This window comes from Trichechus manatus, unplaced genomic scaffold (genome assembly GCF_000243295.1).
Source record: "Trichechus manatus latirostris isolate Lorelei unplaced genomic scaffold, TriManLat1.0 scaffold00246, whole genome shotgun sequence".
In the NCBI taxonomy this organism is placed as follows: domain Eukaryota; kingdom Metazoa; phylum Chordata; class Mammalia; order Sirenia; family Trichechidae; genus Trichechus; species Trichechus manatus.
The window spans coordinates 2,780,434-2,796,517 of NW_004444182.1; the positions used below are offsets into that span (position 1 = coordinate 2,780,434).

The 16,084-nt window shown below is 36.0% G+C and overlaps 1 protein-coding gene across 2 annotated transcripts in view; it reads right to left on the reverse strand.

Moving 5' to 3' along the window:
- Positions 1 to 16,084, reverse strand: part of CDH7 (cadherin 7) — a 125,937-nt gene that overhangs the window by 48,378 nt on the left and 61,475 nt on the right. For both annotated transcript variants that reach the window (XM_004389455.2, XM_023724443.1), the window contains 2 exons: positions 8,718 to 8,885; positions 6,127 to 6,314 (listed from right to left, as the gene is read on the reverse strand). In XM_004389455.2, coding sequence (XP_004389512.1) covers positions 6,127 to 6,314; positions 8,718 to 8,885 — 356 coding nt within the window. The remainder of the gene's footprint in view (positions 1 to 6,126; positions 6,315 to 8,717; positions 8,886 to 16,084) is intronic.

Here is a 16,084-nt window from a genome sequence, read left to right on the forward strand (position 1 = left end):
AGAAAACCTCCTTTTTCCTTTTTGTATTAGTTTCTTAGGGCTGCCACAAGGAAATACCACAAACTGGGTGGCTTAAATAACAGAAATCTGTTCTTGCACAGTTCTGGAGCTCTGAAATCAAGTTGTTGGCAGTGTTGGCACCTTCTGGTGGCTTTGAGAGAGAAACTATCCTATGCCTCTCTCTTAGCTTCTGTTGGTTGCCGGCAAGCCTTGGTGCTCCTTGGCTTGTGGCTGCATAACTCCAATCTTTGCCTCCACTGTTACATGGTCTTCTCCAGGTCTCCATGTATCCAAATTTTCTCTACTTATAAGGACACCAGACATTGAATTAATGTTCACTCTAATCCATAATGACTTCATCTTATCTTAATTATATCTGCAAAAACTCTCTTTCCGAATGAGGTCACATTCTGAAGTTTTGGGTGGACATGAATTATGGAGGGGACACTATACAACCTAGTAGGTGTCCCTGCATGATTCAAATGGTTAATGTACTCAAGTGCTAACTGAAATGTTGGAGGTTCTAGTCCACCTAGAAGAACCCCGAAAGAAAGGCCTGGCACTCTACCTCAGAAAAATGAGCCACTGAAAATCCTATGGAGCATAATTCTACTCTGACAGACATGCTGTCACCATGAGTCAGAATCAACTTGATAGTAACTGGTTTGGATTCAAAGGAGCCCTGGTGGCACAGTGGTTAAAAGTGCTTGGCTGCTAACCAAAAAGGTCAGTGGTTTGAACCCACTAGCTGCTCCATGGGAGAAAGATGAGACAGTCTGCTTCTGAAAAGATTATAGCCTTGGAAACCCTATAGGGCAGTTCTACTATGACTCACAGAGTTGCCAGGAGGAAGAATCAACTCGACGGCAGTGAGTTTGGGTTTGGATTCAACCCAGAACACTTGTCTACCAGGTAAATCGTGTTATTCGTCCACTATTCAACTCTCTCCCTGTGTCATGTTCATATCCTTGACAGCCTCGATAGAGCTAAACAGTTGGCTGGCAGATGGAGTCTGAGATCTCTTCTAAACTTCTACAGAGCCTTGGTATTCCCCCAAATTCCTGTGGGCAAAGCTAACTCTATGAAAAATTACTGTATTTGTGCAAGTGAGGCACTGTCATCGTAGTTTCATTAAACCAGCTTCCATCATCAAAGGAAATACACACCCACCCACACATACACACACACACTGTCCTCCTTAAAAAAGGAAGAAAAATATCCTGTTTCCATAGCCAATTTTACCTCCCTGTCTCGATTAAAGAAGGAAGGATCAGAGTCCTTTTTGAGAACTGGAAGATGATGAAGAGTAAGCAGGCATGGAAGCCGAGCATAGGCGGATGCTGCAGGAAGAGGGAGCGTATGAAGAGCTAAAAGTAGGACAATTTATGTTCCATCCAGAAAATAAAATTAATGTCTATTCGAGATCTTTGAATAGAACTGGGGAATTATGGGATATATATCTAGAAAAGAACACACTAAATAATTCTACGGTCCAACAGTTCTCTAAAGGCTGCGTAAGGAGTGGGATATGAGACTTATTTGCGATTTTTAAACAGGACAAGCCCTGGATTATCTAAAGACCTTAGCACAGTACTTGCCATAGTAGTTACTCATTAAATGTGAATTACTTTTTTGAATAAATTAGTAATTACTTGAGAATGAGAAAATTATGATTAATAGTGTTTTTCATCTAAAAACTCTATGACTATATAATATCAAATACAATTTTTGCAAGCGAAAAAAATTCTGTAATCACTAACCATGTAATGCAGAGAAAAGTAAATATATCACTTCCACTATTTTTAATCAACTCTTACAGGAATCTCTTATTTATGCTGGTTCATTTCATTATGGCTGTGAATTCAGAGTTGGATTAGTTAAGCACTGGAAAAGATTAGCAAAGAATGCAACATTATAATTTTTGAAAAGGAGTTTGAAGGTGGAGGAAACTTTGGAAATAAAAATTAGCCTGATATATACCAGATAATTTCCCAGTATCTGTTATTTACTCAGAACTGCATGAGGAAGAAGATAGAAAGAAAGTGTGACATGACATTTACTAACACTGAGGATTTTTGTTGTTTCTGACTCATTGTTACCCTATAGGACAGAGTAGAACTTCCCCACAGGGTTTCAAGGAGCAGCTGGTGGATTTGAACTATCAACCTTTCAGTTAACAGCTGAGCTCTTAACCACTGTGCCACCAGGGCTCCAAGGATTTTTAGTATGAAGAACACTGTGAGATGTTATTTCCACTCATTTCCATGTAGACATTATCTTCACTTTGTAAATAATCTGTTTGTTGTTAGGTGCCATTGAGGTGGTTCTCACTCACAGTGACCCTATGTACAACAGAATGAAACACTGCCTGGTCCTGCGCCATCCTCACAATCGTTGCTATGTTTGAGCCCACTGTTGCAGCCACTGTGCCAATCCATCTCCTTGAGGGTCTTCCCCCTTTTTCGCTGACCCTCTGCTTTACCAAGCACGATGTCTTTCTCCAGAGCCTGGCCCCTCCTGATAACACATCCAAAGAACGTGAGACTAAGTCTTGCCATCCTCGCTTCTAAGAAGCATTCTGGCTGTACTTCTTCCAAGACAGATTTGTTCATTCTTTTGGCAATCCACAGTATATTTGGTATTCTTTGCCAACATCATAATTCAAAGGCATCAATTCTTCTTTGCTCTTCCTTACTCACTGTCTTTCACGTGCATATGAGGTGACTGACAATACCATTGCTTGGGTCAGATGCACTTTAGTCCTCAAAGTGACATCTTTGAGACACTTTAAAGAGGTCTTTTGCGGTAGATTTGCCCAATGCAATATGTCATCTGATTTCTTGTCTGCTGCTTCCATGGGCGTTGATTATGAATCCAAGTAACATGAAATCTTTGGCAACTTCAATCTTCTCTCCATTTATCATGATGTTGCTTACTGGTCCAGTTGTGGGGATTTTTGTTTTATGTTGAGGTGTAATCCATACTGAAGGCTGTAGTCTTTGATCTTCATCAGTAAGTTCTTCACGTGCTCTTTGCTTTCAGCAAGCAAGATTGTGTCATCTGCATATTGCAGGTTGTTAATGAGTCTTTCTCCAATCCTGATGCCCCATTCTTCTTCATATAGTCCAGCTTCTTGGATTATTTGCTCAGCATACAGACTGAATAAGTATGGTGAATGGATACAACCCTGACATATATCTTTTCTGATTTTAAACTACACAGTTATCTCCTAGTTCTGTTCGAAAGACTGCCTCTTTGTGTACATACAGGTTCCATATAAGCACAATAAGTGTTCTGGAAATCCCATTCTTTGCAATGTTATCCATAACTTGTTATGATCCACATAGTTGAATGTCTTTGCATAGTAAATAAAACACAGGTAAACATCTTATAAACAACACAGGATTTACGTTAATTTTACCTATTTCAAGTATCAAAGTTTCAGATATGCTGTCTTAATATACATGCATCCTATTAGGATTGACATCTTTCTACCTTATTTCTGCATTTGGACAAGAGTTTCTGTCCCCAACAATATTCAAAGTAGATCATAAAATTCTTTTAATGAGATATGCTTTGGTTTGGACTTTTATAAACATTTTAATTCATTTAAATAACATTTTTAATTAGAAAAATAACAAAAGCATATTATTTATTATTGGGAAACACTAAAAGGTATGAAAAATCGTATGACCTAGAAAAATTACTGTTAACATTCTGGCGTTTTTCTTGCAATCTCTTCTTTTATACAAATGCAATTTTTATAAAATTTGAATCATAATGTTTGTAAAAGTTTGGAAAATCCTTTTTTCACATAATGTTTTATATAAGCATTTCTCATATACTTACTTCAACTAAAACAACATTACTTTGGTGATGCACAAGATTCCATGATATGGCAATATCATAAATTATTTAATCATTTCTTCTACTATTGGGATCTTACAATACGTTCACTGTTATAATAGTGTTATAACATATATTGATGTACACAAATTTTTCTCTGAGTTTGTAATGATTTTCTTAAGATGGATAATTAAAATTGAAAGTTAAAATATTATATCTGTATATTTTCTTGAAGTGCTTTTGAAAAAAAACTTCTGCAAAAATTTACCCCACGAGCAGGATATGGAAAAATATCTCATCATACAATCCTTAAAACTGCACATGATTTAAAAAAATTAATTTCTAATTAAAAAAAACGCTACCTCCTGGTTTCTTTTCCTACTCAGGGTTTATATGTTTCAACCTATGTATTTTTTTAAAATTGTTTGTGTCTATCTGTTGCCAAGCTTTTAATGTACTTATCAACCTGTGTGAGGTACTTACATATTAGTGTTCTCACTTCTTTTTTTATAGCAACCATAGCATTTAAGAATGTGAGCTCCATATTCAAGTAAATCCTAGATTCGTGTGCTGCCTTTTCCAGTTAGAAGCTGGTTTCAATTAAAAGATTACTTGATCTCTCTGGGCTTTGATTTCCTTACCTGTAAGTGTACTAATAAACACCTTCATGAGATCACCGACAGAATTAAATAAGATAAAACCTGTAAACTGTTCAAAACAAAGCCTGACAGCTACTAATCACTAAGTTATACTAGCTATCTAAAACAATAATAATTATTACTAGTTAGTGTTAGTCACTATAAGTGATAATTGATATTCTCCTTGTAATTTTTTCATGGGTATCAGGCTTTTATATACATTTTATCCAGTTTTTTTTTTTAATGGTTGCCTTTTTAACAATTCTCTAAAACTGCTAGAAATAATATTAAAGAATTGAGGATACATTTTTATTTTTCTGTTACTGAAGATCATATATATATATACACACACACACACAAACGTGTCAAATACACACACACACACATATTTCTTCAATGCTATATGGTATTTTAGTTATAATATATGAAATACATGTTTGTTCAATAAAACTAATTTCAATATGTACTAAAAATTCTTGAACATGAACAGACTGATTTCAGATCAGTCTTTGAAATCTCTGAGCAGTGGTGTACTTTAGCAGATTCCTTTTCTTTCAGATAACAAAATAGTTCACCAACAGCTGGCTTATCCTAGTTATTGAAACTCTTTTACACAGATTGTCACCCACTGAGCTGAAACAGCAGCTGTCCACTGGAAATAAATGCAGAACTGTTTGCCCACTGGCCTGAAATCAAACATACGTTTTCCTGTAACAACTAAAATATAATTTTCTTTATTGATATGTGTTAATTATTGAAGAGAGTTAATTACAGACTTATACACCTGGATTGTCAGACTGGCTGGCATAAAACTCCCACATAGCTTCATACAAACACACACACACACACACACACACACACACACGTAGTATTTCCAATATTTGAGATAGTAACACTATATTCTAGAATAATTCCTTTTGATTTATTTTAAGAATATAATCTTTGTCAAATGTCATGTCTATAGAGCACAGAGAGAATAAAAAGCTCACCTTTCCCCACATCTTCTCAGTGTTTGGAACTCATTTAAATTTGTCATGGCATACGGTCTTTAGTTTGGGTTGTCTATCTCCTTTGCACTTTTATTTAAGGGATTATGATGGGTTTCACAACTTCCTGTGCTCTTTTTTATGAATTCTTCAAGAATTTAACTTACTATCAATTTTAAAAGGAATACCTGGCAGTGGAGAAATTCTTAAACATGCTGGTTTCCAATTCCAAGTTTATTTATGTGACTTTCATGAATGCAGCACACACGTCGAGTTTGCTTAAAAAGGCACTCAGTTGATTTTAAAGTTTCATTAGAGGAAGAGTCAACAAAGAAGCATGTTCATTGCCTCAGGTAGGTCATTTTAAACGGCACATACATCACCGCACCTTATAATTATATTACGTATCTATCGATAAGGACTCTGAGTTTATGCAGAGAAGACTTAAGAGGGTATTATTACAAAGGCCATTCAAGGTACTCTAAGATCTTGACACATAACAATAAATACAAAATTCTCTTCCAAAAATTAGAATACCAATGGTTCCACATGGCTTTTCAGCTTGTCTGGTTCATTCTTCTATCAAATAGACATGACTTCTCAGTGGAGTAATCTCTGCATTGTTACCCTCATAGAAAATAAAAATAAAACACTACCTTTTGTATAGTAATGATTCCTTCTTCTGTATCTTTGTCAACAGAAATTTTGAAAATCCCTAATCCATCACCATCCACGATTTTGTACTCCATTTCAGCATTAGCTCCTATATCTGCATCGGCAGCTTTGATTCTGGCCACCACTGAAGCCACAGGCAATGATTCTGGGACATTATATTGGTAGGACCCTGTGAAATTCAAAACAAGAAATGAACAAAATCTGGCTAACCAATGAAGATCTAACAATTTGATTATTTTGCATCTTCTTTGCTTAATTTTTTTTTTCAATAAAGAAGATGCTCAAGTAATATGAGACAAATGACAAGTTTTATATAGCCTTGAGAAATCAATGGGGTAGATTAGATAATAATTACAATGTGACAGCAGAAACAGATATCCTGCTGAAAGGCAAAGGAAGAAATCTCCACTCTTGTATTTCTAGTAGTGAGGAAAAATGCTACCTTTAATAATACAAATAAATTTTTTAAATTATTCCAATAAACTTTCAAATGGATAAATACAAGCCTAAATAGTCCTAATAGTTTAATGTTGGAATTTACTTAATAATATTATTTACTATGACAGTTGCATAAAATTACACAAGGAAGTTTATGAAAAACAATATTCATTTTTTTAACTCATAAATTTTCCAAGGGTTAGAATTCTTTTTTGCAGGTTGTGTGTTGACCTGATTTGGGGCACAATGGTACCTTTTTACCATTTGGATTATATTTTTTACCAATATTATAATACTAACATAAGTAATATTATTTGAAGAAGAGAATAGAGAATTAAAAAAGAGTAACTTTGTTTTCTACTTTTCTTTTGTAAAAATGCCTCTTCTTCATCTCTAACTCAAACAAACAAAAAAAAAGGACACAAGTTTGGAAGAAGATGAAAAGGGACACGCACCATGACTCACAAACTAAGAGAGTCCTCAGAACACAATGCTCCTTCACCATTTTCTTTAATCATTTACTTCTCCCTGCTTCCTGCAGTATATTCTTTTTCCATCCATTTGTTAAATTGTGGTGCCTTTCACTTATTTATAAAGAGAGAGACTGAGATTTGTTGCTGTTTGCAATTTTCTAAATTTATTGAAGTTACTTATTTTTTTCTTTAAATGATTGCAACATACGCTTAACCTATTTGAGAGATACCATGCGCAAATCTAGAAGTGTCCTTAGTAAAGTCCAAAAATTTCAAGGTACAAACAGTAATTAAATAGCAGGGAAAACTCCAGCAAAAATGAAAGACCTAATGAACACCTTTGGTTTTCCTCACTTATTAAAAAGGAGGACAGTATCTGTCTAATAATCTAGAAAACTTGTTCTCTATCCCATCAAAGCATGACAACTGAGACCAAAAAAAAAAAAAAAACCTCTTAGTAGCAAGGCTTATCACCGCAGTCTTAAAGAAAAGAAAAACAGTTCATTTCCTTATGAGCCCAAGATAATGACATTATTGCTTTCTTTTTTCATTCTTTAACCCTCATTCTCCCCCATGATAAGCCATCAAGAATACCATTAAGGAGAGATTCATTTCTTTAAAAAAAAAAACAAAAATAAAAGCTAAGCTTGGGGTCATTTTTTCTTATATTGCATTGAAATGTTTACTGTATGATAACGGAAATTTTTGAAATATATAAAATTAAAACAAAATCAGTAAAGAAAGAGTATTTGAAAAGAAAACAGGGACAGGGATATACCTATTTGGTATATTTGCTTAGAAAGCATCCTTATTTGACAGTATTCACTTCTAAGATCTGTTTGTAAGACAGCTTAGTTCCCTGTTACTGTTGAACAAGTGTATCAGAGACACTGTGTTCTGTACAGTCTCCTATTTCCTTGAGCATTCTAAAGACAGATCAAGTACATTCACTCCTCCTCATTCCCCCCGAAAAATGTAACTAAAAGAAAGTGAGATGAAATGCTTTTTACAAACAGGACACTTCTATCTAGAGAATTTTTCCCCCTTTTTTTTATTGGTTAAATCAAAAGCTACTTTGGTCAAAGAAGCTAAATTGAGGGCATGAGGTTTTTTGGTCCTTTAGATTGATTTCTTTTGAAACACTGAATGTTTGCACTGGAAAGATGTGGTAAAACAGCTAAAGGAATGTTCAGCGTGCATGAATTGGTTAAAAAAAGTGTAGAATGAAAAATAAAAATGTTGAGTACTCTTCTTTTTCTATCTTTAAAAATAAAATAACATTTTAAGTGTGTAGAATACTAAAGTATATTTGAATATTTCTAATTAGCAACAACTTCATAATCTACAGAACACATAAAAAGAACTCTTAGAATAAAAAGGCTAATACATAATAAGATGAATTGCCTAGTATTCAAGATACAAATGAATGAAAATCATATGTAATATAGAATAAACACAAATATATGATTGCTCCTATTTTTCAATACCCTTATAATTTCACATCGCTGGAATTAAAATCATGCTTCTAAAAGAATACACTTCTTGGGGCATGCAGTAAAAGAATTACTTGCTTGAGAAATATCCAAAAAAATTCCTTTTAAAGGCATTTTTATAGACTTCCAAGGAAAGTAGCAATTTCATCATTTAAGAAAATATCTTACTTCTTGGAAAGCGAGGTGGGTTATCGTTGACATCAGTGAGGGTTACAGTGACTGATGTGGTGCCTGATAGTCCTCCATTTTGACCAACCATATCCTTTGCCTGAATAACAAGCAAATACTGGTCTTTAGCTTCTCTATCCATGTTGGGAAGGGCGGTCTTGATGACTCCTGTAAAATTTCAAATCCCAGTAAAATGTGGCATGAATCACTGCATTTCTACTAACAGGGAACATACAGGTAGCAAGTCATTCTTGAGTCCTTGCCTTTTTTTGTTTGCTTTTAATAATTTATGGGTGTATTAAAGATCAAAGAGATGTCATACTTACATCTAATATTAAAAAACACTGCAAAGTGGAAGAGCAGGGTTTCTCAATCTGGGAGAAGATTATCATTAGGTTTCATGGACACATGGTTAAAGCAGTAACAATACATTAATAAATCAGACCCCTTATCTAGAATAATGAGCAGTCATGTGTACAAGCACATGACAAATAACCTCTCCTCTTCTTCTCTTCCATCCTCTCCAACAACTTACCACCCAGGTGACTTGAAATCACTATAAACCTTTCAGCTTAGGTCCCTACTACCTCTATTCCATCCATTTACTTTAACTGAAGTACTCTACAAAGATAAGTATGAGAGCAACGTACATTTAACAAGCAATACACCATCTCAATCTATGGCTGTGATGTCAGATGATCTCATGCTGTACCTAATGGTCTGAGAAAAAGCACTGAGGATGAGAATGGCTGTGTTAATGGTAATCAATAACACTGAAAACACTGTTGAGCTTTTTTGTTGCTGTTTGCTTCTATCAATTCCATTTAATACTAATAGTCCATCTTAAGACTTCAGATGTATGAGAAATTGACTTCAGAATTTCATGTTGCTTGACCTGGCAAATTGACTTGAGTCAATGTTGCAGTGAATTAGTTGTTTTATATTACTAACAATTTAATCTATTATGGAAGCATATTAGCCAATGATATTATGTAATAGTGAACTGCCACTGAATATTTTAACTATGTGACTTGAAAATATATAAAATGACCTAAAATACCTAATATACTTATTAATGTACACATAGCTACATCGAGCAAAAACTTATTTATTTAGTATTGATCCACATAAACCTTGAAACTAACATGAGAGCATCTTTACTAATGAAATATAAAAAGTCTACAATAATATCCTACCTAATCATTTCATGCACTTTCAACTTTTCCAATAAAGCAGTATCTTTCTATACACCTAGGAACTTTCTGTTTTTGACTTTGCTTCAAAAACGTCTAATGTATCTTGTCTACAGATTTTAACTTACAGAAGGATGTCAAAAATTTAAACTGTAACTCATTCGTACCTCAAGAAGATGAACTCTGGTATCACGGACTTCTCGGGCAAAACTGTGTTATTAATAAGAAGGTTCTTTCATTGGGAGGGAAATTATTTCATACAAATTGGGGTAAACATTCTTTTTTTTCCTGGTGTTCAGCATAAAAATGCTTTCACATCATCTGAATATATGAAAAGAATAAAGCAGCTGCTAATTTAAATTGTCTAAAGGCTGCTTCCTCAATGAGCCCATGTAATAACGATGTGTGTTATATTTCAGGTGCTAAGCATAAATTATAAGTTTTGAGGGCAAAATCTATACCTGCTGGATTCTTTACAATATTCTACAGTATGCTAACCCCCACACATCTGTCAGTTTGTCATACTGTGGGGACTTGCATGTTGCTGTGATGCTGGAAGCTATGCCACCAGCATTCAAACACCAGCAGGGTCACCCATGACGGACAGGTTTCAGCTGAGCTTCCAGACCAAGGCAGACTAGGAAGAAGGACCCAGGCCTACTTCTGAAAAGAATTAGCCAGTGAAAATCTTATGAATAAGTGGAACATTATCTGATACAGTGCCGGAAGATGAGCCTCTCAGGTTAGAAGGCACTCAAAAGACGACCGGGGAAGAGCTGCCTCCTCAAAGTAGAGTCGACCTCAATGATGTGGATGGAGTCAAGCTTTCGGGACTTTCATTTGCTGATATGGAACGACTCAAAACAAGAAGAAACAGCTGCAAACATCGATTAATAACGGGAAAGTGGAATGTTGAAAGTTATGAATCTAGGAAAATTGGAAATCATCAAAAATGAAATGGAATGCATAAACAGTGATATCCTAGGCATTAGTGAGCTGAAATGGACTGGTACTGGCCATTCTGAATCGGACAATCATATGGTCTACTACTCCAGGAACGACAACTTGAAGAGGGACGGCATTGTGTTCATTGTCAAAAAGAACATTTAAAGATTTGTCCTGAAGTACAACACTGTCAGTGATAGGACAATACTCATACGTCTATAAGTAAGACCAGTTAATACGACTATTATTCAAATTTACGCACCAACCACTAAGGGCATAGAGGAAGAAAAGATTTTTACCAACTTTTGCAGTCTGAAATTGATGAAACATACGGTCAGGATGCACTGATAATCACTGAAGACTGGAATGCGTAAGCTGGAAACAAAAATGGATCGGTAGTTGGAAAATACAGCCTTGGTGATAGAAATGATGCTGGAGATCACACGATAGAATTGTGCAAGACTAACGACTTCTTCATTGCAAATACCTTTTTTCACCAACATAAATGGTGACTACACATGGACCTCGCCAGATGAATACACAGGAATCAAATCGACTACATCTGTGGGAAGAGATGATGGAAAAGCTCAATATCATCAGTCAGAACAAGGCCAGGGGCTGACAGCAGAACAGACCATCAATTGTTCATATGCAAGTTCAAGCTGAAACTGAAGAAAATTAGAACAAGTTGACGAGAGCCAAAGTACGACCTTGAGTATATCCCACCTGAATTTAGAGACAATTTCAAGAACAGATTTGACACATTGAACACTAATGACCAAAGACCAGACGAGTTGTGGAACGACATCAAGGACATCATACACAAAGAAAGAAAGAGGTCATTAAAAAGACAGGAAGGAAAGAAAAGACCAACATGGATGTTAGAAGAGACTCTGAAACTTGCTCTTGAATGTCAAGCAGCTAAAGCTAACGAAGTCAAAGAGCTGAACAGAAGATTTCAAAGGGCAGCTCGAGAAAACAAAGGTAAGTATTATAATGGCAAGTGCAAAGACCTGGAGATAGAAAACCAAAAGGGAAGAATACACTTGGCATTTCTCAAGCTGAACTGAAGAAAAAATGCAAGCCTCAAGTTTCAGTATTGAAGGATTCTACAGGAAAATATTAAATGATTCAGGAAGCATCAAAAAAAGATAGAAGGAATACACACAGTCACTATACCGAAAAGCATTGGTTGATGTTTAACAATTTCAGGAGGAATCATGTGATTAGGAACTGATGGTACTAAAGGAAGAAGTCCAAGCTGCTACTGAAGGCAATGGGGAAAAACAAGGCTCCAGAAATTGATGGACTACCAACTGAGATGTTTCAACAAACGGATGCAACAGTGGAAGTGCTCACTCACCTATGCCAAGAAACTTGGAAGACAGCTACCTAGCCAATCAAATGGAAGAGATCCATATTTATGCCTATCCCCCAGAAAGATGATCCAACCAAATGTGGACATTATTGAACAATATCATTAATATCACACACAAGTAAACTTTTGCTGAAGATCATTCGAAAGTGGCTGCAGCAGTATATCGACAGGGAACTGCGAGATATTCAAGCCAGATTCGGAAAAGGACAAGGAACCAGGGATATCATTGCTGATGTCAGATGGATACTGGCTGAAAGCAGGGGATACCTGAAAGATGTCTATCTGTGTTTTATTGACTATGCAAAGGCATTCGACTGTGTGGGTCATAACAAATTATGGACTATATTGCAAAGAATGGGAATTCCAGAAAATTTAATTGTGCTCATGTGGTACCTGTACATAGATCAAGAGGCAGTCATTCGAACAGAACAAGGGGATACTGCATGGTTTAAAGTAAGGAAAGATGTGTCAGTGTTGTATCCTTTCACCATACTTAGTCAATCTGTATGCTGAGCAACTAATCCGAGAAGCTGGACTATATGAAGAAGGAAGGGGGCATCAGGATTGGAGGAAGACTCATTAACAACCTGCATTATGTAGATGACACAACCTTGCTTGCTAACAGTGAAGAGGACTTGAAGCACTTACTGATGAAGATCCAAAGACCACAGCCTTCAGTATGGTTTACACCTCAACATAAAGTAAACAAAAATCCTCACAGCTGGACCAATAAGCAACAGCATGATAAATGGAGAAAAGAGTGAAGTTGTCAGGGATTTCATTTTACTTGGATCCACAATCAACACTCATGGAAACAGCACTCAGGAAATAAAAAGACGTACTGCAGTGGGCAAATATGCTGCAAAAAGCCTCTTTAAAATGTTGAAGAGTAAAGATATCACCTTGAAGACTAAGGTACGCCTGACCCAAGCCATGGTGTTTTCAATTGTCTCTTATGCACGTGAAAGCTGGATGATGCATAGAGAAGACCGAAGAAGAATTGAGGCTTTTGAATTTTGGTGTTGGAGAAGAATATTGAATGTTCCATGGACTGCCAGAAGAACGAACAAACCTGTCTGGGAGGAAGTGAGACCAAAATGCTCCTTGGAAGCAAGAACAGTGAGACTACGTCTCACATACTTTGGGCATGTTGTCAGGAGGGATCAGTCCCTGGAGAAGGACATCATGCTTGGTAAAGTAGAGGGTCAGCAAAGGAGAGGAAGACCCTCAATGAGATGGACTGACACAGTGGCTGCAACGATGGGGCTCAAGCATAACAACGACTGTGAGAATGGTGCAGGGCAGTGTTTCGTTCTGTTGTACATAAGGTTGCTATGAGTCAGAATTGACTTGAAAGCACCTAACAACAACAGTATGGCAACTGTCCTCGGGGTGGGGAACAGGGGAGAAAAGTTCAATTGTTTAAGAATAATTTATTATTGGTTCCCAAGGTTTCAAGTTTAATAACACTCTTACTATCAAGCAATCATATTTTTGTTTAAGTCTCTCACTCTCTATCTCTCTCTCTCACACACATACACACACCAGTGAGACATCAATAGTTGAAACATTTAAATGACACCTCTTTAGTAGGTCATGTTTTTTTTTTTTTTCCCCACCAATCACTGATTCTAATTCACTAATTTCAAATGGACACTTTAGCTACAATCACAGCAATACAGGATTACTTTAAATAACAGTTTCACTACCTTCGCACTGCTTACAAAATAATCTTTGCAATATCACAACAGAACTCAAAAGAAACATTCATATATATACCCATTAGGTTCAGTTGGTAAACGTCTGATATATATTAGTTTTAGAGCCATGATTGTATGAATATTTCATGTTTGTTAATCCACACTTCTGCTAATTCTAATCTATAACAAAACAAACACTGACTTTACTAACAGTCACCGTCACCAAAGGTAAGCAATCTATGTATAAGACTTCTGGGACTTACACCTGTTTTTCTGTTAACCATTTTTTATTTGTACCTTTTTGAAAAAAAATGGAGGATTGCCTATACTGAATTTTTGAGCAAAAAACATGTGCTTTATCTAGATAACAAAACATCAGTAAGATAATGAGTTATTATCTAAAAGGATTCCTTACTCATCAAGTTTTAATTTTTAATTTTAATTCACCCCTCATTTTTCCTTCCAATATCAATATGTGTGAGTTATCATCCTTGTACATTTATTATGAAGGAGAAAAGACCATAATATCTTAACTATTCAGCAAAGCCAACACTTCAGCCTCATCCTGTCATGGTTTTGTTTTAATGGTATTATTTCTGAAAGAAAATATAGCACTATTAGGAAAGAGTCTGGTAGTCGAAGTCAACTTATTTTTCACACCTCTAATTGTCTCTTTACAAGTGATCCTATAAATAACACTTTTCCAAAGCAAAAATCATCACAAAGTTGGCGAACTAGTGCAGGTGGCAAAGGTAATTCCCAAATGCCTCAACCTCAACTATTAAACATATTTTTGACAAGAATGAAGTTACTGGGTGAAAATTGAATTTAAATAAGGACATTCAGTAATAATAGAGTTCTAGCTTTTTGACTTTTGCTAGCTTTTACTTTTAAGTGTAAAGCATCTACATTTGAGAAAGAATTCTCAACCACTGGGTTTGGTTTGTACTTTGTTTATATGTATGTGTGTGTCAGTATATGCAACGAAACCTGCGAAAGCCAAAACCTGTGTAAGGCGGAAACCTATCAGAGAAGGAAAATTCAAATATTTTCCACTAATGGAGAGAAATAGAAAATTGGTAAGACTGTACCCTGTCAAAGGTGGAAAACTTGCGAGGCCCGGAAAAACAAAAGTCCCATCAAGCTCCAGCTCTCGCAGGTTTCACCGTACAAACAGCTAATGATTTACGTGTGTGTGTGTCTGTGTGCGTGTGTGCACAAACCACTGGCACTATATCTGTGAACTGGTAAAGGCCATTTTGTCTAACTGGATCCCTACAGTTATGTGAGTTATTCACAGAAGATAGCAATACTATTTAATTTCAATAATCAATAATTTTAAGCCATTTTTGATGAGAAAATCTATCCTGTAGCTCTTTAGAGAAAAGACTGGCTCAGATTTCAGGGTGATAAGACTAAGATTTTTTTTCTATCGAAGCACATCTGACCCAGCAGCCTAGTCTCTTCCATGCATTTATAACACATGGTCACAACAAGCATTATACATACAAAATTTAAACTTTTATTATTACTGCTGAACAACTGTCTGTTTTTTAGTCTGGGAATAAATTATCTCATGATTCTCTAGCACCCTATCAGTCACTGACAGTTTTATATACATACTATTAGCTTGCAATCTTTTAAGAGTATGGTGTGTGTACCACATGTAAAATACAAGAGATATTTCAAGAATCCACCCCAGTTTAGGGTACCAGACAATCTCTGGAGTCTGTATTCTGGACATGGCGATTTTGGATTAGCCTCAGGAAGCCAGTCAACCATGTGACCCACAGGAACACAGGTTTGGGATAGTCATGCTGAAAGGGCTCAACTCACTGGGATTTCCTGACTGAAACCAAATCAACATTTGGATACACCTTTGAATGGACTAATATTATATGAAGAAGGTAAATAATAAAAACCAACTTTCTCTGGAATCTAATTAATTAGATCCTGTGATACTAGGTCCAAGGTCTTCTGAATTTATCAACTTCTAAAACCATTTTTGTTCTTCCTTCTCTTTATTAAGAGCTTCTCAGTGCAGGGACCCCGGGTCCAAAAGATACGCTCAGTTCCCACTCTGCTCCCAGAGCTTCTTTCTTGGTGGCATGAGGTTCCTCTCCTCTCTGCACGATTCTCTCTTTAATATCT